General features: G+C 42.7%; 1 protein-coding gene across 7 annotated transcripts in view; it reads right to left on the bottom strand.

The window, feature by feature from the left end:
* TASP1 (taspase 1) overlaps nt 1–19,360 on the bottom strand; it is a 389,761-nt gene that overhangs the window by 70,763 nt on the left and 299,638 nt on the right. For 4 of the 7 annotated variants that reach the window (XM_058684860.1, XM_058684863.1, XM_058684864.1 and 1 more), the window contains one exon: nt 7,493–8,541. The exons of 2 other annotated variants lie outside the window; for them this stretch is intronic. In XM_058684860.1, the coding sequence (XP_058540843.1) occupies nt 8,383–8,541 (159 nt within the window). In that variant the 3' untranslated portion in view covers nt 7,493–8,382. Of the gene's footprint in view, nt 1–7,492; nt 8,542–16,380; nt 16,506–19,360 lie in introns of those variants that run through there. One more of the 7 variants, XR_009248816.1, reaches the window with a different exon arrangement.

Here is a 19,360-nt window from a genome sequence, read left to right as displayed (position 1 = left end):
AAATCAGGCCTCATAAAATGAAACTAGAAATGTTGCCTCTTTTTTTATTTCCTGGAGGAGATTGTATAGAATTAATATTATGTCTCTTTAACACAATTAGTAGACAATGCCAGTGAGAAAATCCAAGGCTAGAGTTTTCTTTAGTGGCAACTTTTAAACTACAGATTCAATTTATTTAGTTCTCTATTTAGGTACTTATTTTATCTTGGGTGAGTTTGGTAATCTGTGGATTTTTTTCCCTTCTTGACTTATGGTGTTTTTTTAGTTGCTACTTAATGTTGCTCTAAGTAAAAAAAAAAAAAAATATATATATATATATATATATTAATTAGTTAATTACAATGTAAGTTATTAGCATGAGCTTTACCATTCATCCTTATGTTGCGTAACACCAGTTTTAAAAGAAAATCTAAGAGTGCTTAACATGTGCAAAGAATCACCAAAATTACACAATTTGTATCTCATAGCTCATATATGCATATGTGTTTTGTTCTTATGAGAACAGTGGAAATGCTGCACAAAGCTAACTCAAGTGTTTTTATCTTACTTCTTCACACATGCACATTCTACCAACAGTCTCTATTTTGGGCCTCCTGGTGAGTTAGGAAGGACTGAAAGGAAAGGAACAATACATTGACCTTTCTCTTTCCTTCTGTGTCATTACTAGCATACAAGGTTAGCTAATATAGGAGATGATAAGGTTTCTTGATCATTCATGCTTCTTACAATGCCCTTTTCTTCTTTCTGCATTCGAAGCAAGTCTGGTGTGAACACAAAATGTTGCCTCCCAGGGCTGTCAGTACTATAGCTTACTTTGTATGTTTACACATACATGCCTTGAAACGTGCTGAGTTCCCATGCAGAGTTCTGTACTAATGGACCATTGCAAATGGGCAGCAAAGAACGGCAGACCCACACATTGTACATATCTCTTCAGCTCATGTACATGCTCTATTGCCTTCTCAGACTTCACTTATACAACATAAGATAAAGTTATTAAGAATGTCAAGATAGTAACAGCAGTGCATTCAGCCAAGCTTGGGGCCCTCGTGAGCACAGGGCTATGCAACTGCCCAAGTTACATACCCATGAAGCTGGCCTGGAAGGTATGTGTAGAAATCACTAAGGTGATTCTGCATTGAAAATTTTTTTTTTTTATTGTTCTATCCACACTTGACTTCCTGGGAAATCCGAAGAATCCATTGTGACATTTTGAGATCATTAACCACTTGACAGGGGAGGAGAGAGAAATTTAAAGCAAATGTGTCAGCAGTCACACCTAATCAAAGATCAATCCAAAGCAAAGATAAAAGCATCTTGAAATTACAACATGAGTCAATAGCAAGATAAGGTTTGATCCCAAACATTTTGGGAACAGGTCAGTTATGTCAAGAAACACATAGCTGCTCTCCAAAACATACTGAAATAAAAATATTCACATTTTCCCTACCTGCCACAATCTCTTTCCACTGCCTCCCTTTAAAAAGACATAGTCGATGTTCCATATGTAAGCTATAATGTTCAAACTCAAACAGCTTGGTGGTAAAATAGGATTGTTGTCCATGTGAAAAATAGTACTTCATTGTTCTGTCATCACGAAATAAATTTTATGATAAATTAAAGGTAATATTTTCTTTATACATCACACAAATTTATTTCTTGTTTCATTTTTGTTATTTTTAAGGGAATTATACTGAAGAAAAAAGCCAATCTCAAAATATCACATACTCACTGATTCTATTAATGGCATTCTTTTTTTTCTTTCTTTCTTTTTGTTATTTTTGAAATCTTTTTGAAATATATCACACATATGCCTTCTTCTTAAATGAACTGTACAGATTCCATTTTGACTTGTCCTTGAGGACTAAAGATTATCACATCAAATATCAATTATCATACTTTCAATTGGATTTAACAACCTTTTACTCAGGAACATTTACTGACAAGGCATTACGCTGAGAGTAATGGCTGTCTTAGTCAATTTGGTATGCTACAACAAATATACCATAGTGGCTCATAAATACCAGAAATTTATTTTTCACAGTTTCAGAGGCTGGAAGTCCCAGATCAGGGGGCTAGCATGGTTAGGCTCTTGCTGAGGGTGAGGGACAAAGAAGAGAAAGGAGGGAGAATACATGATGAGGATTCAAATAGGTCTTGTAGAATGACTTGTGATGGCAAGAAATGGTGTGCCATGCTAAGAAATTCACAGCTCGTAAGTGGAAATTCATAGGTGAATTAGAGCAGGGTGTTTCACTGGCACTGCAGGTCATATGCTTGGGAATAGATGGAACAGTGAGAGAGCATTAGGCTTATATCAACAGACACTGGGGGGTCATAGAAGGTTTTGTAATAGGAAGATGGCATCAGCATTACACTTGATTGCAGCAATGCATTTTGAAGTGTCTAGGATTGTTTGTACCTAAATAAACTGTTGTGTTGTTATATGTTCTTTTAACTTATAAGTTTCCTTTTTTTTATAAGTCTATTTATTTTGAGAGAGAGAGAGAGAGAGAGAGAACAAGCAGGGAAGGGTCAGAGAGGGAGAGAAAGAATCCCATCAGGTTCCATGCTGTCAGCGCAGAGCCTGACATGAGGCTCAAACTCATGAACCATGAGATCATGACCTGCGCTGAAACCAAGAGTTGGACGCAGAACCAACTGAGCCACCCAGGTGCCCCTTATAAGTTTTCTGCCACCTTTTGGTCTTCCAGCTATTCTGGATACTCCCAGGATATATGACTAGTTACATTCAGATCTAACTTTCTACTAAAATTCTGCCTCTAACCTACTAAAAGCTAGAGTACTAAATAATCAAGATTATTAGAATTGTATGTAAATAAATATACACAGGCCATGAGATATAGACTAGAAGTTAGTATTTTTCTAAATCGTTTACTGTTTATGTAGTAAACAGTAGGGATTTGCCTAAAAGAGAAGTTCAAGGGTCTGGATGCCAATAAAAATTAAGATTTCCAAGGGCAACTTCTGGTTAAAACTACTGGAATTGACCATAACTACCTTTTCTTCCTATCCAAATCTCATTAAAATGACAGGCGAAGAATTTTTAAAAACAAATTAATCAACAAGGTCAAAGAGAATGAGAGACATTTTGCCATAAATGCTTTCAACAAATTTTTGGAAGGTGAGAAATGAATGGAAGAATGGTAATTACCTTGGCAAATGAAGAAAGGAGAAAGCCAATTGCTTGCAGACAAGTGGGAACAAAACTGCTTCACCCTGAAGAAACTTGGAGTTGCTCAGTGTTTATAAGCAATGAAAATTCCAAAAGAAAGGTGAGAGCAAAGCCCCTTGTGGGAAAGGGTGTTTGTTGGAAGTTTGCCCACAGTGTGGTTGAACCCATCAAGTCTCCTCTCCCATGTGTACATGCAGGCAATAGCCCTTCCCTCCTTCCTGGAAGAAAGCTGGAGGTTGATTCTTCAGAGCAAGTGGACTTGGGAAGAAAGTGAAGAAAAATCTACATGCCATACTGCGGATGCCACACTCCTCCTCCCCCATGCTGTTTCCAGAGCTCCTCTTACCTATACACACATGTGAGCACCTACACTCACATATACCCTGGTGTATGTTAGGTTCCCCTCTAAACCGTTCAGAGAAAAGACCTTCAAATAGTAACACTTTGGAGTTCTCAAGTGAATCGGTGATTCCTTCCCTGAGCACCCTGTGGTGAAGTGCCCCCATCCAGGGTCTTAATGCACCCAATCATAGTGCCTCACTTTTGAATAGACTGAGAGGTTCTCTTCCCTCCTGGCATCAAAAAACACAGTATCCTTCCTGACACCATTTCCCCAACACTCTGACACCAACTGGGTGTCCAATAATTCAATCCAGTTCTGACACTGTCTACTGGAGTTAGTGTCAAATCCTACATGTTAAAGGGCTCAAGTCCCACAAGACTGTCCCACTTTGGATGCTAATCACAAGTCTCAGGCCACTGGTACTTCTGACCCACCAACTATAGATTGGGGGTCCCCTCAACCCCCTTCTTAGGTTTGGTATTTTGCTCTAAAGTATCACAGAACTCAGGAAAGCTTTACTTATTATATTCCCAGTTTACTGTAGAGGTTACAACTCAGGAACAAATGGTAGAGATGCATGGGGCAAGGTGTGGTGGGAGGGTCACAAAACTTCTAAGCGCTCTCCAGGCACCACCTCCCCAGCACCTACCCAGTGTGTCCATGTGTTCACCTACCCAGAAACTTTCTGAACCCTGTGGTCTAGGGGTTTGTATGGAATTTTCATCACATAGACACAGTTGATTACATCACTGGCCATTAGTGATTGAACTCAATCTCCAGCCCCTCACCTCTCCCCAGGGGTCAGGGGGTTGAGTTGAGACTCCTAACCTTCTGATCATGGCTGGATCTTTCTGGAGACCAGCTACCATTCGGATACTATCTAGGAGACCCTCAGCCAAAGGTCATCTCATTAGCATACCAAAGATACTCTTCTCCATCAGGAGATTCCAAGGGCTTTAGTTCTGTGCCAGAAAACTGGGACAAAGGCCAAATATTTTTTATGCCACATAAACATATCACCAGACATTATGAAAAGTCTCCAACATGAAAGAATAGGAGAAAAGATCAAAGAGGGGGGACAAAAGGGACAGAATTAATGTAGGAATGAATAAAAGGATTGAAAATATTAGTATTCTCAAATACATAAGAAAAAGATATTGCATCCAAATAAGAACAGTTTGCTATGCAAAATGAATAAATTAAAAAGGAAAAAACCTCTTGCAAGTGAAAAATATGATTGCAGAAATTTTGTGAATTTCATAGACAGTTGACAAAGTTGAGGAACATTCCCAGAGAAAGGAGGCAAAGATCAAGGAGATAGAAACTAGGAAAGAAAGAAAAACAAATTAGAGACCTGATCCAACACACAGCAACAGGAATTGCAGGAAGACAGAACAGAAAAAGATATAAAGGAGAAGCAATTACCAAGGAAACAATGCAAGACAATTTCCCAGAACAGAAAGACGTTGGTTTCCAGACTAAAACAGCCCTCTGAGGGCTCTAGGCAATAAACGATGAAAAATGTATGTACACCAAGGTGCAGAAGTGAGACATTTCTGAATACTGGGGTTAAAGAGAAGATCCTAAAAGCTTCCAGGAATTAGAAACAGATTACATAGAAAAGAACGGAAATCAAAAGGTCAAATCAAAATCAGGAAAGAAGATTCCAACAATAAGATTTCAGACGGCCCAATGAGTCATGTTATGCCTTTGAAATCGTGAAAGAAAATAAGCTTCAACTAGGACCAGTGAAGTCACAAAGGGTCTGGAACTCAGAAGGGAGCCTTGCACTTGAGTTCAGTGCTGTGGTCACCATTTTTAACACCTGAGTAATTTTATCTTTGAATTTGTAGATTGTGACTGAAGTCCAACAGGACACTGGCACATACACTGTGCTGTGTCCTGCCATCCCCTCACCTCCCTGACCTGGGTTCCCGGCTACCTGTTCCCTGATCCCCACAGAGGGGCTACTGGGGCCTCTGCCTCCCGTGGGCCCTGGGGCAGGTGCAGAGAAGATTGGGGCTGGTCATGTGCACCTCACACATCCAGTTGCCAGGCTGGGCTCTGGGTGCTTTTGAAGGTCTACACTCACCCTGCAAGTCTCCCCATTCTTGAGGGAGTGTGACAGTAAAATAGCAAATAAAAAATACCATGAGAGGTTGAAAGAGGTCACCAAAAAAAAAAAAAAAAAAAAAAAAAAAAAAAGCTTTTTTTCTGCTCTTTGAGAAAAAGGTCCCACATTTTCAGTTTGTGCTGAGCCCTATGAATTATGTAGCCATCCCTGGTTTCAATTTAGAGACTGCCTGAGAAGTGAGAATTTTTTTTTGTACCTCAAAAGTGCAACTGTGAATATCACTAAAGATAAAAAGAGCAAGTACTCCTAATATCGGTTGATTTTGTGATGATGACAGGATCATTCCAATGTGGACCCCGGATCCCACAGCTGAAAATTCCTAGTTCCAATGTGTCTTTTCTGAGCCACACCCCAACTACCGGATTAGGGTGTATACAACCAAGCATTGTATTCACATCCAGACAGCCACAACTTCAGACCCAAAAAGACAGCTTCAGAGAACTAGATGCTCCCAAAGAAACCCATGAGTGGATTTAGGGGTTTAGTGAGGTTTTTGCCATATGAATAGAGGCACCTGTTTTTTGAGTTTCTTGGTGTCTTCTAAGTTCAAGTTAAGGCAAAGGCATCTCAGGGAGGACGTGAGACTCTGTAAATGTCTATCAAGAACGAGGAGGATTTTCTTCTCTGGGAAATCTTAAGAGGAAAAGAGGTTCCTGCTCATCTGGATGGGCACAGGGGAGGCCAGAGGCAAAGGTGGGGAGACTCAGACTCTCTAGCCCCGCCCCCAACCTCCTGAGTCTCTGATTTTCATTTTCTTAGACACCAAGGTCATTGCCAGTTGTGAGAATAGCCAAGTCTAGACCTTGCTTTTTGAAGTAAGTACTGCCACTTGCTTCACACAGGTCCACATTCTCCCCCCATCTTCCCCCTCGCTGCCACCCCCAGGACCTCAGACTTCACTGGATTTGGTGACCTGACAACTGCCCTTTACATAGGGATTTGTATCGTAAATTGCCACTAAGAGGCCTCTGATACACGTCTTCCTCACAAATTTATGCTGTCGTGGTTTTCAGACATAAACTGGTGTCTACACATTGTGCCAGGCTTGCGGCTCCTCGGACAGGTTCTATTAACTTGGTCGCCAGGTGGTAACCATATTACTTCCTGCTTCTCGGTAACTTTTGTGCAACACAATTACCTTTGACAGTTCTTGAGTGGGACAGCAATTTTCAGCAAATGTTTTCAGTAACCAGAGGCCAGAAGGAAAGGAAACGTGAGTGCTTCAGTTAAGCTTTGAGTGTGGCTCTGACAGCTCTTCAGCACCTCTGTGGTGTTATAAATAGAAATTCTGTGGAAATTTGGGCACATGGAACAAAACGGAAGGGGGCCAAGCAAGGCCAGTGGTTTCCACTGTATTTAAGAAAGAATTTGCCCTTAAACAGGATAGTAAGTTCTACCATGATGAATTTCTTCCAAGTTCCAGAACACAGTAGAATTTTCTTTCAGTGGTGTTTCATGCTAGGGATGTTTTGCCCTCCTTCATGCTGATTCCGTGGTGCAGACAATGTGACATTCACTTCTTGCACTTTCCTGAATTTACAGTGCCCCCAGCATTCCTCAGAGTTATCCAAGGAAGATGGAGATCAATTCACCCTCCACATAGTAGTTTCTATTTTCAGGGAAAAAAAGAATACTAAGTCATCACAGGTGAGCTGTTCAATATCTGGTCTTGTAGACTGAGAATATGAAAGTCAGTCACTTCTCCACAATCCTCCCACTAGCACCACCAACACACACACACACACACACACACACACACACAAGCATGTACATACACATGTGCAACAGGACTTTCTAAGAAAATACAAAACAAGGTACCTGCAGCCTCTAATGATACATTACAGGAAAAGAAAAGAACTTTTGGTCTCCAAATCATTAGGTGTTAAAAGGACTGATTACATACAATTGATAAATCAGCAGAGGTCAGGGCTGCTGAAGTTGAACATGAGGTCACATGGCCATGACCACATCCCAGAGGATGTACTATGTCTCACATCCCACTGGCCTGATGCGGAGCAAAACTTCCCTTTGACACCACCCAAGAGAAGAGCCTACCCTTTGCTCCAGTTTCATTAGCAGTGTCTTACAGGCAAGCTTTCTTCTGATCTCCAGTGACTAGACACATGATTATCATCCACTGTAAATCAAGCCACATTCCTCCCTCTCCCTGAAACTGGTCTCACTGGTGAGATGGCAGCATCTCCTGGTGGCATCATTTATCACCTTTTTTATTTGCTTACCAGCCATTTTGTCAATAACAGTTGGTGACTTTTCTCCTAGACTCAGAGACCAGAATTCTGATTATAAACTTTGCCTGCATACCACATCCCTACCAAAGTTTGACGTTTGGCAATTACCCATTTGAACTAGTTTCTATGTATCTCAAGAGTTTGTTCTTTCCTTATATGTGATCTTTTAGTGGAGAACAACAGTCTAGAGAGTAATCTGCAGAGGGTTTGATATAGAACAACTCCCCAAAATAACTTTGTTTCCCCAAAGTCACAAGTGGCAGTTTGTCAACCTTTTACACATGTTGAGCATTAATTAATCTTCTGCTTAGTTTGGGAGACCAGAGAAGGAGACACCACAACCAGGCAACAACATATGTGTAATCAGGTCATTCTTATGTGCAATATGAAAACAGGAGGCTGCAGTCTTTTATTTGATCAGTTTTAAAATAATAGCCCTTGGGGCGTCTGGGTGGCTCAGTCAGTTGAGCGTCCAACTTCGGCTCAGGTCATGATCTCGCGGTCTGTGAGTTCGAGCCCCAAGTGGGGCTCTGTGCTGACAGCTCAGAGTCTGGTGCCTGCTTCGGATTCTGTGTCTCTTTCTCTCTCTGCCCATCCCCCACTCGTGCTCTGTCTCTCTCTGTCAAAAATAAAATAAACATTAAAAAAAATTAGAATAGTAGTCCTTAATCAATGTCTTTCTTATTATGAAAACACAAAATGTATCTGTTACCAAAATATCAGCAAGTCCAAGCAAGCAAAAATTAGAAAGAAAAGAGAAAATATTCACATTTCCCTGGTAGCATAACTATTGGTTAGTGAGGACCACACATTCCCAAGTATTCTCATTTGGTTATCTCTGGTATAGAGTCACAAAGCGCCTCCTGCGACTTAAGTGGTCATATGACACATTTCTAGCCAATAAGAGCCAAATAGAAAAAAAATTCCTAAGGGAGTTTCTGAGAACACTGTGATTCCTCCACTTTTTTCCCCTTGACTGGAGCTGCACAGCTATCTTGAGACCATGATACAGTAAGCATGAGGATAAAAGCCAATATGTTAAGGGTGACAGAGTGGGCACAGGGCATCATTGAGCAACTGAACCAATGCCAGAAAACCTCCACCACCAGACTTCTTATCAAGTGAGAAAATGCCTATTTATTTATTTAAGCCACTGCTAATTGCATTTTCTATCACATGCAGTATTCCTAACTGATACTCCCAATTACCTAGACAAGAATTCTATCATACCTGTGGACACTGTTCTAAAAGTTCTCACCTTTGAAGGAGGTAAGATACACATTTTTTTCTGTTTAACCCAAAACTTTTCAAATTCTCCAATTAATCATCTTCGGTGATAACTTTACTCTTGTAACAATAATAATAATAATAACTGATACTCTTATGGCACTTACCTTTTGTTATCTCATACTTTCATCTCCAATTTGAAAGTAAGGAGATTGTGATTACAGTTAACAGTGCCATATTGCATATTTGAAAGTTTCTAAGAGAGGTGATCTTAAAACTTCTCATCACAGGAATAAAAATTGTAACTATATGAGGTGATGGGTGTTAACTGAACTTCATTGTGGCAATCATTATGTAAATATATTAAATTTATATGCATCAGATCATTACAGTATACCTTCAACTGATGTAATCTTATATGTCAATTATATCTCAATAAAACTAAGGGGGAAAAAAAGAAAAAAAAACTAAAGTGCCGAAGAGATTAGAGTTGCTCAGGGAGTAGTTGGGGCTTAAATTCAAGTATCATGGTTGCAAATACTCTCCTCTTTTAGTCGTATTACATGTTCAGGCTTTTCCCAGTGAGTTCTAGCAAATACTCTAACCTACAGCTTAAGAACTGAGTAAACAGAAACTTGCCTGAGGTCAACTCTAAATGCCAGTTGAGATGCCAAATACATTCAAAGCAAGGTTCACTTCCTAAGCTTCTCACCCAGACAGAGTCTGGTGCCCCAGGGCTCATAATTGTGCTGGAGAAGGACTTGCTTCCTGCAATAGCCTGAATATTTGTGTTACCCCAAAATTCATATGTTGAAACACTGACCCCAGTGTGATGGTATTTAGAAGTGGGGTCTTTGGGAGGTAATTAGGTCACAAGAGATCACATGAATGGAATTAGTGTCCTTATAAGAAGAAGCTAGAGAGCTAGCTAGCTTTCATTTCTACCATGTGAGTATATACAATGAGAAGATATTCCTTGGCAACTGAGGAAGATGGCTCTCACCATGAACCGAACCATGCTGGTACCCTGATATTGGACTTTTAACCTGCAGAACTATGAGGAAAAAATGTTATTTAAAACAACCAGTTTATGTTAATTTGTTATAGCATTCCAAGCTAAGACATTTCCAAAAATGTCACCATAGAACCAGAGAATAAGCATGTTAACTTTTCTAATCCTCTAGAAACAAAACACTTTCATCTTTCCTTTTGCAAAACTCTTAAGCCACATGCCTAAGATCATAGCTCATCGGAAGGGTGGAACCAGTATTTGAACCCTGGTCTTTCTGATTCTAAAGCCAGGCAAGAATTCCAATTATGGCACCTGTTTGGCATTTGCAAATATCATGAACACCCAGTGCAAATTTTTGTGGGGAGAAATAAGACCCTAGAGAACACTAGACAGGTCAGAAGTCCTGAGACTGACTCTCCATTCTGCCATTTTGTATATGAGTCTAAGCAACTTTTCTATCCTGTCTGAACTTTGTAACATTAGGATTGGTGATAAAGCAACGGAGATGGTGTGTATGTGGGATGGTCGAACAAACAGGCATGACAACTTTCCTCCTATGAAGTCTCTCTCTCTCACCTTCTCCCCACCCTTCTCCTAATGATAGACTGACCTGGTGTATCAGTTCGCTTTTGCTATATAACAAACCATCTCAAAACAAATTAAAATCCTATGGATGCACTGGGTGGTTCTTCTCATCTGGGCTGGTTTGGCAAACTCTCTCATGTGTCCATGATCAAATGGCAGGGTGGGGAGAGGGTCAGCTGATGACTGGCTGCTCTACAATGGCCACAATCAAATGTCTGGTGGTTGAATGGCTGTCAGTCAGGCAATGGGGTGACTAGCCATATGTCTGTCATCCTCCAGCAGCTTGGGCTTGTTCGCACGGTGGTCACAGGAGACTGGGAGAAAGTATGCAACACCTCTTGAGACGCTGACTCAGAACTGGCACATGCTCACTTCCACCACATCCTGTTAGTCAAAGCAAGCCACAGGCCAGCCCAGGTTCAATAGGTGAGGAAATAGACTTCACCTCTTGAGGAGGGGCTTCAAAGTAACAGGCAAATTTAGGAAGAACTTGGGGCTGTTTTAGCAATCAATTACAATACTCAGACAGTATTCTGGAGCCACACGTGTGGGCCAGCCATCCCAAATTTTCGCTGCCCGAAAACCCAGACAGATCTTGTTTTTCCCGTGGGGCACCGATTGCAGGTCTGGATGGGTTGTTTGTTTTTCTATTTGTTTTGACTTTATGCTATTTCCAGGATGTTTCCTTCAGAAAAGAGAAGGCTCAGTTCTGTCTGCCATGTGTATTAAGATGAGCTGTGACAGAGTATTGCTTTGTGGTCAGAGGACCTGGAAGCTGGGACAGAGGCAGCAGAGTCCGTGACAGTCCCTCCAGGCACTGGAGTCCTCCCTTCCAAAATAAGAAGACAGTCTTCCTCCTGCAGTGCTCATGTCTGCCTGATAACCAAGATTGTGCAAGTCAAGAGCATGACCAGTTGTCAGCCAGCCCTGCCAGGGGTGACAGGGCAAGTTCACTTCACCAGCAAATCAGGGACACTCCCAGCCTGATGAATTTCTGGAACTCCTAGCCCTTGGTTGACACTATCTGGCTCATGGTTTCTCCGCTTTCAAGTTTGGATATTGCACAAGTGACATGAAGGGTTGCAGAGGGCCTTGGAATGTCCCGTTTGGTGAAATCACACAGGGGAACAAGATGGGGGCAAGGGAGGGGGGTCAAATACTCCCAACAGGGTGCCCCCTGATGGTGTATATGTTGGAGGATGGGTGCCCGCCCAGGTTGGGTCACTTCTGGCCATCTGGGGTATTGGACAAGGAGAAGCTAGTGAACGTGGCTGGCAGAGACACAGGAAGGAATGTCTCAAGAAGAGTGAAAAATTGCTTTCATGCGCTTTGCTGGCACAGCCTCTGAGGATGGAGCCTTTTTCTGAGGAAATATTGCAACATGCTGAGAGGCTGAAGGGTCAGGGAAGGGTCCTGGCCAGTGAGGATGAATGCCCCTTCCCTGGCCTCCCTCACCTCTGGCAGGGGTCTGTTTGGTGGCATTCCCATGTGAGGGGGGAAAGTGAGAAATTCCACTTCCAATCCTTGCCGCCCACACGGAGGTCTTAAATGAGGTCCAGCAAGAGGCCAGCATCAGATATGCCTGGAGGCCCATGTGGGAAAGCCAGAACCTCCACCAAAACAAGCAGTGGCCACGCTCATCCACCAGTCTCCTGGGAGAGCAGAGGCTCGGCAGTGCCTGAGGGAGGCACAGTTGGGCTCTTGGAAAAACAGCCCTGTTGGCCTTCATTCCTCAGGTACTTGCTTTCTGGCTCTAGAGACAATGTGAAATTCTGTGTGCACCCACATGAAAGTTTCTGAATCCAAAAGCCAAGGAGACTCCCCAGACCATGCTTGGACCAGGAAACAAACAAAAGAAATCTATCTACTTTCTTTTAATGTTTCTCCCTATTGGCCAGGGGACAGTAGAACTGGGCCAAGCAACTGCGCTTCCTGCCCTGCTTCATTAGTCAGGAAGTTCTTCTCATCCAAAGATGGCCAGATCCTGTCCTGAGATACAGGGCTCCCCCCAGTCACGCTTCTAGCTCCCCTCAGGCCTCAGTGAATTGTGCTTCTAGCTCCTACTTGACAGCCTTTTCTTTCAGCTGTGACTCTTGTTTGCAGAGCGCCTGCTCAGCTCCCACAGTCAGTGGCTGCAGCCAACCTGTAGGAAGAAAGGCATCAAGGACCCCAACCAACAGAGCCTATTCCTGCAGAATCCAGAACCTGGGAGGATTCCCGAGTCTAATGGAAACAGAGCTGCCACTAGAGCCAGGCCAGCCTTGCCATCAGTCCCTCTTGTCCACCAGCTTCTGCATGCTTTCAAGTGGTTGCCCCAGTCAGGAATGTTCTCACTTTTAGCCCTTCTGCTTGTAGATGCTCTCCTCCTCTTTCTCAACTTCCCCAACCCCAGACTGATTCCATCTTTCCTTGTTTAATATTCTCTTTTCTGTAATTCAATGGACTTTTTGGTTGTGGAACACTAGCAGGAATCTCATCCTGAGGGGGAGAAGCATGACCTATGAAGGCCAGGTAGTACTCTTGGTCTTGATCTCCAGGCGCTGGGGGTGTGGTTTATAATAAATATATATTTGGACTTTGTTTCTGACACAGAGCTTCTAAAACCCTTAGAATTTTTTAAGTAATGAGTACAGCAAAGTTGCCTTTTGTTAAGTTAATGAGGTGACTTTTCAACCCTACCTAAGGATGGGGGCTGGTTGCCAGGAGAATCAACCAGGTAATTGGAGGGCTGGAACTTTCAGTCCCATCCCCATGACCCATAGGGGAGGGGAGATAGGCTGGAGGTTCAATCAATCACCAAAGACTCATGATTTAATCCATCATGACTATGTCATGAAGCCTCCATTAAAAAGTCAGAAAAATGTGATTCAGAGATCTTCTGGGTTGGTGACTACATGGAGACTTGGGGAGAAAGGCACACTCAGAGAGGGCATGAAGGCTCAGTGCCCTTTCCCCATACCCTGCCCTATGCATCTCTCCCATCTAACTGTTCCTGAGTTATATAATAATAAAATGGCAATCTAGTGAGTAAAAGGTTTCCTGAGTTCTGTGAATTGCTGTAGCAAATTAATTGAACCTAAGGAGGGGGTCATGTGAACCTCTGATTTAGAGCCAGTTGGTAGACATACAGGTAACAACCGAGATTTCTGTAGGGTATCTGAAGTTAGGGGAGGTGACAGTCTTGGAGGATTCAGTCCTTTACCTGTGGGATCTGAAGCCATCTCAGGGTAGACAGTGTCAGAATTGAGTTGAATGGTAAGACACTCAACTTGTGTCAGAGAATTGCTTGCTTGATGGTATGCGGAAAGCCCCCACATGTTGAAATTGGAATCAGAATCATTGTTGGGGGCCAGTCTTGGGATAGCCTCAAGTTTGCAGTATCTGAAATATTCACACACACACACACACATGCCCAGACTGGATTCCCAAACCCAGAGTTCCCTTCAACCAAACATTTGGAATCAGACTTTTCAGATCCTGATAAAAGGGTACAATTAATTTAAGTAAACAGAGGCAAAGGGAAGCTGTAGTTGTCTACATAATGGGATGGGAAGCTGGGTCATAAGAGATGGGGGAGAGATCCTTCATTTAGAATCAGAGATTCTCAGAATTTAAGAGAAGATCTGCCAGTAGGGATCTCTGTGCCCAGGGAAGTTTTTCTGGAATGAAGTTTTATTCTCTCAATGATCTCCTGGTTACACTTAGTAACATCCACCCTCCTGGGAGGTAAAGGTAAGATTAGACCATAAGGTTGATACTCAGTGTGAGAGAGGATGTCCCTTAAGGCCAAGTTCTTCAGCATCCTTTGTGTTTCTCCAATCTTCCTAGGGCTTTGCTTTTTCCATGTGCCTAACACCCTTAGCCCACTGTGCTGGCCCCTCTCCCTCTATGCTGGCCCTGTGTTCACCCTCCTCCAGTCTCACTCAGGGGCTGACATGATTAATGGGTCACGGCAGGCCCAGGAAATAGCCCCAGGGGCTTCCAAGATTTCTTTGGCTTGAGGCATAGCGGAGGCCCTAAGTCTTCCAGGATTCTACTGTACTCAGTTCCATGTAGGGAGGTCAGACCCCACACAGGTAAGTGTGTCCAGTCAAACTGCTCCCACCTACTCTCAATCCACTACCACCTTCTGCAGGCTCATGCGTGTTTACACACATTCGCCAGGCTGGATGCCTGGAAACATTAACCTCTCCTGACTCTACCTTTGAGAATTTGGTGAAAATTTTAGAGTTGTTTCCTTTCTACATTTCTTTTCTTCTTCTTCTTCCTTTTTTTTTTTTTTTTTTTTTTTTTGTTATAAAGACAATACGCCACATTGGAGAAAAGGAAGAGACCACAGTTAAAATTTTTGTTTTTATATCTGTTTAGTTTTTATATGTGTGCATACAGGTTTTTGTTTTTGTTTTTTTAAAGCAGTAAGCAGAATGTAGGGAATTTTGTTGGCCAACTTTTTGTTCATTTCAGGTGCATTTTCTGACCCATGAGGCCTTTGGGCACTGGAAGCCATCCATAGTAGGGTGGGGCCTGAGGCTCCACTTAAGAGGCAATTCAGAGGGCTGACACTGCACCTCTCAGTTCTTCCCCCCAAAAATCTAAGGTGTCCTTGACCTCCACAGAGCACCAGTAGAAAAATGAGTTGCCTCCCTGAGTTGAACACCCCTGCATGAATCCAATGTCAGGGCTCTGGCATGGCTCCCAGTGGGCCTACATTTTGCATGAGGGAGGTCTAGTATGCACCTATCCCCAGTTGAGTGACGCAAGGCTGGTGCCTTACAGAACAGAGCTGTCAGTGTCTCTAGAGGATGGACCTTGGCACCAGATTCAGAGTAGGTAGAACACTGGGCATTTGTTAGCTGAGCCAACCCCATCAGTTCCACTCTTTCCCCAGATCCAGTGGGTTTTCCTAACTCTGCCAGAGGTTGGAAGGGGACAGCTGGGGATGATGTTGAGCAGGATCCCAGGGGACTGGCCCCCACCACTGCCACAGCCTCCTCAAAGTCTAGTCGGTCTCTTCCCATGAAAACACTCAGCTCCCTCCCAAACTGTAAAAAGCGAATGAAGAGCAGGACTGTTTGACCAACACACTGGCTAAGAGAAACTTTGGAGGCAGCTCAAGGGCTACTGCCTGTTCCACCGGGGCCATGCTTCCAAACACAAATATTAACCTTGGCGATCTGTCTCCTGCTTCACAACTTAGACGGCACTTTTTGGGGTCATGTTTAAGTTGGGGAAGAGAGAGATGAAGAAAAAAATATGAAATCTGCAACAAAGTGAGCTTTTGATTTCTAGACAGTATGTAAATGGTAGTAGTGTTTAAAATCCACCCTGGTTAAAGTCTACTTTTCTAGGAACTTCTAGAACAGAAGGGTGAATCCCAGCGGCCCTTCCTTATGGGGTCCTCTGGTTGAAAACAGAAAAATAAAAACATCAATGCCTAGATTCTTTGTTGCAAAAGCACTCAAGTGACAACTAATCCCCACAACTTGAGATCGGAAGCCTTGGGGATCAGCTTCATAAAGCCTGAAGACTTGTCTTGCACCCCAGTGGTTTAGATTTTATGAGACAGTCAGCAGGTGTGGCCATAAGAGGAGACAGAGGAGAGGTTCAGGGAACAACAAAATTTCTTATACTTACAGATCCTAGAGACAATAGGCACATGGCACACCTTGCAGGGCCACGTAGGAAAGACATGAGGGTGGTCAGGAGGCAGAAAATGGGAACGAAGGTTGTGCTGTGGCCACAGCCTTTATTGGGGTTTCCTGGGGAAAGACCAGGCAGAGCAGGGTAAACAGTTTAGGATTAAGAGTTTGAAAACTTTCAGCAGGCTCCGGGCTTTAGGAGTGGTTACTAGTTTCCCGGCACTGGCCGTGGCCGTAGGATGATTAAGGCAGAGGAATATTGCCTCCTGGGTTGCATTGGCCAAATAGAGTTAAGTGGGACTCTGGATTAGTTAGCTTGCACATCAAGGGTAGGTTCTTGGCCATATCTTTTGCTATCTTTAAGAATTTTCTAACCCAAGAAGGGGTTGTGAGAAGAATTTTTCTAAGATGACAAAACATACAGAAAATTGAAATTATTTACAATTATTTACAATTTATTTACAAAACATACACAAAATTGAAAGTATATACACATAGCCTTCTCCAGAGGGGCTCACAGTCTATGAAAATGCATCTAACTTCATCAGGGATGCCAAATCCAGAAGAAAACAGTGGTTCTGACCACACCTCGGTGCCAGTGGCAAAGCACTAAAATGTGCCAAAAGTTAAGTGGCCCAGGGACAGGAGAGGAGAGTCTTACCAGGACCGTGGGAGCTGTTGGCTGCTAGGAGAAAGCAAAATCCACAAAAGGGCTCAAGTCTTTGAAACTGGGGCTCCAGACTTTAGCAGTTATCTGGGCTTCAGAGAAGCCTGAAAAGTATGCAGTGCATCTGTTACGTTACCCTTTCTTCATTTATGCGAGGTTATTTTAGCTCCTCTACAAATAATTCGGGGCTCCCTTTCAGGAGGGCATTGCAGTACACACCATTAAACCAATACGCCACATCTAATAATTTGCCCGTAGGCAACAATCAGTGGCAAATTTCAGTCTTCATCTCCTAGATGCTTAATTGTGTTCCTACCAGAAGAAATTTGAAAACAGTCAAAAGCGAATTGACTGAATACATTACATACAGGCAAGTAATGTGCAGCCCTTTCAAATGATGTCTTAAGTCATTTAATGTGGGTTGATATGGGAACTAAGAAAGGTTTATAAAACCATACATACAGTGTGATACTAAAAAGGCCACAAAACACAGTAGGATATGGTTTTTACTTAAAATATGTATGTGTTTCTGTACATTCATAGAAAAAAATTCTCCATGAACTCTTCTTTGCCTGTCCTTCACATTCCTGCCTTGACCCATAAAACAGGAACTCCTTCCAACTCTGTGGCTTTCTCAGAGGAGGTTTCCAGCTGTGGGGACAACCCTCCAACCTGGATACAGCAGCTTATCTTAACTGGCCATGTCCGCAGCACACAAGTCAGTTAGGGCCATTCTGTCTCAAAACCCTAAAACAGAACCTCCCCCTTTCCTGCCCTCTCAGACCTGCTCTGGCAGGGCCACAGGCTCTATTCTTGCCTCAGACAGGCACAATGAGGCCTCTTTCTGCTTCCAGCTTCTCAGCTTACTTTGGATGGATGAAACCAGTCAGGCTCACTTGTGGTCCATTTGCCACAAACTGAATAATGCATAAAGCTGATAACTGATAAGTGTCATCCAGACTCCTGGAGGGGAAGTGGGATGAATGATAGGATTCAGTCAATAAACCCCACCCTGAACCCAGAATGGCCTAAGGTGGTTAGGCCCTAGGAGACATTCAGCAATGCTCAGGAGTCATTTTTGTTGTTCCAACAAAGATGAAAGTAGGCAGGGAGTTGCTGCTGACATGTAAGGGGGAGTGGGTAGCAGGCCAGAGATGCTGCTACATACCCTACAGTATACAAGGCATCCCTCTGCAATAAAGATTCATTGGACCCAAAATGTTGGTAGTGCTGATGTTGAGAAACTTTGGTCTTAAGAATATTTATAGACATACTGACAGCAGTTTGTCTTCTATTTTCTTAGTAATAAAGAAAAAAACAAAAGTTACTTTAAAATTTAAGACAAAGTGGCTATATTATAATTAGGATTTGTCAAATGAATAAGGGAAAGAAGAAAGAAAATAACATGGCTTCTTAAAAAAAGGGGGGCGGTGGCTGGGTGGTTCAGTCAGTTGAGCATCCAACGTCAGCTCAGGTCATGATCTCACAGTTCGTGGGTTCAAACCCTGGATTGGACTCTGCTGACAACTCAGAGCCTGGAGCCTGCTTCGGATTCTGTGTCTCTATCTCTCTCTACCCCTCCCTGGCTTGCTCTCTCTCTCTCTCTCTCTCTCTCTCTCTCTCTCAAAAATGGATAAATATTTTTCGAAAGGGTAGCTAAGACTATGAATTTCTTGGGCAGGGCTATCTATGTGTTGTACAACTTTATATTCTGAGCACTTCTATCAGTAGGTGGCAGGCACATGGTAGGTGCTGGGTAATTGTAGGTAGATGGATGGATGAGTGGATGGGTAGATGGATGGATTTAAAGATGGATGGATGGATGGATTGGATCTGCCTCAACATCATCAAGAACACTTAAATATCTCATGGTAATCATTTTATAATATATACTTGTGGCAAATCATCATGTTGTATACGTTAAACAATTTTACATGTCAATTATATCTCAATAAAATTGGAAACGAATAGGAAAAAAAAAAGATAAAGTGCCTGTACCTTGTCAAAAGCTCAGGTATGGCCAATGTTGGTGAGTATTTATTGAAAAAAAGTATAAAATCTGGGTCTCACCAACAGCCCCAGCCCTCTTTGGAAGCCCCTCTATGATGGACATAATAGAGAGGTAGAGAGATTGAACTTAGTACAGTCCAATCATAACTGTGCATTACTAGGAAAGAAATGTGGTAAGTTGACCCATCCCTAGGGACTTAATAAATTTCATGTTGGCTTATTTTTTTCTCTTCTCACTCAAATGATGTGAATTTTTAGCTACTGATACTGTGGTATGGGTGGTGTAGTGCATGCCAGA

Source organism: Neofelis nebulosa, chromosome 9 (genome assembly GCF_028018385.1).
Source record: "Neofelis nebulosa isolate mNeoNeb1 chromosome 9, mNeoNeb1.pri, whole genome shotgun sequence".
In the NCBI taxonomy this organism is placed as follows: domain Eukaryota; kingdom Metazoa; phylum Chordata; class Mammalia; order Carnivora; family Felidae; genus Neofelis; species Neofelis nebulosa.
The sequence above is the reverse complement of the archived record's forward strand: the minus strand, read 5'-3'. Positions and strand labels throughout refer to the sequence as shown.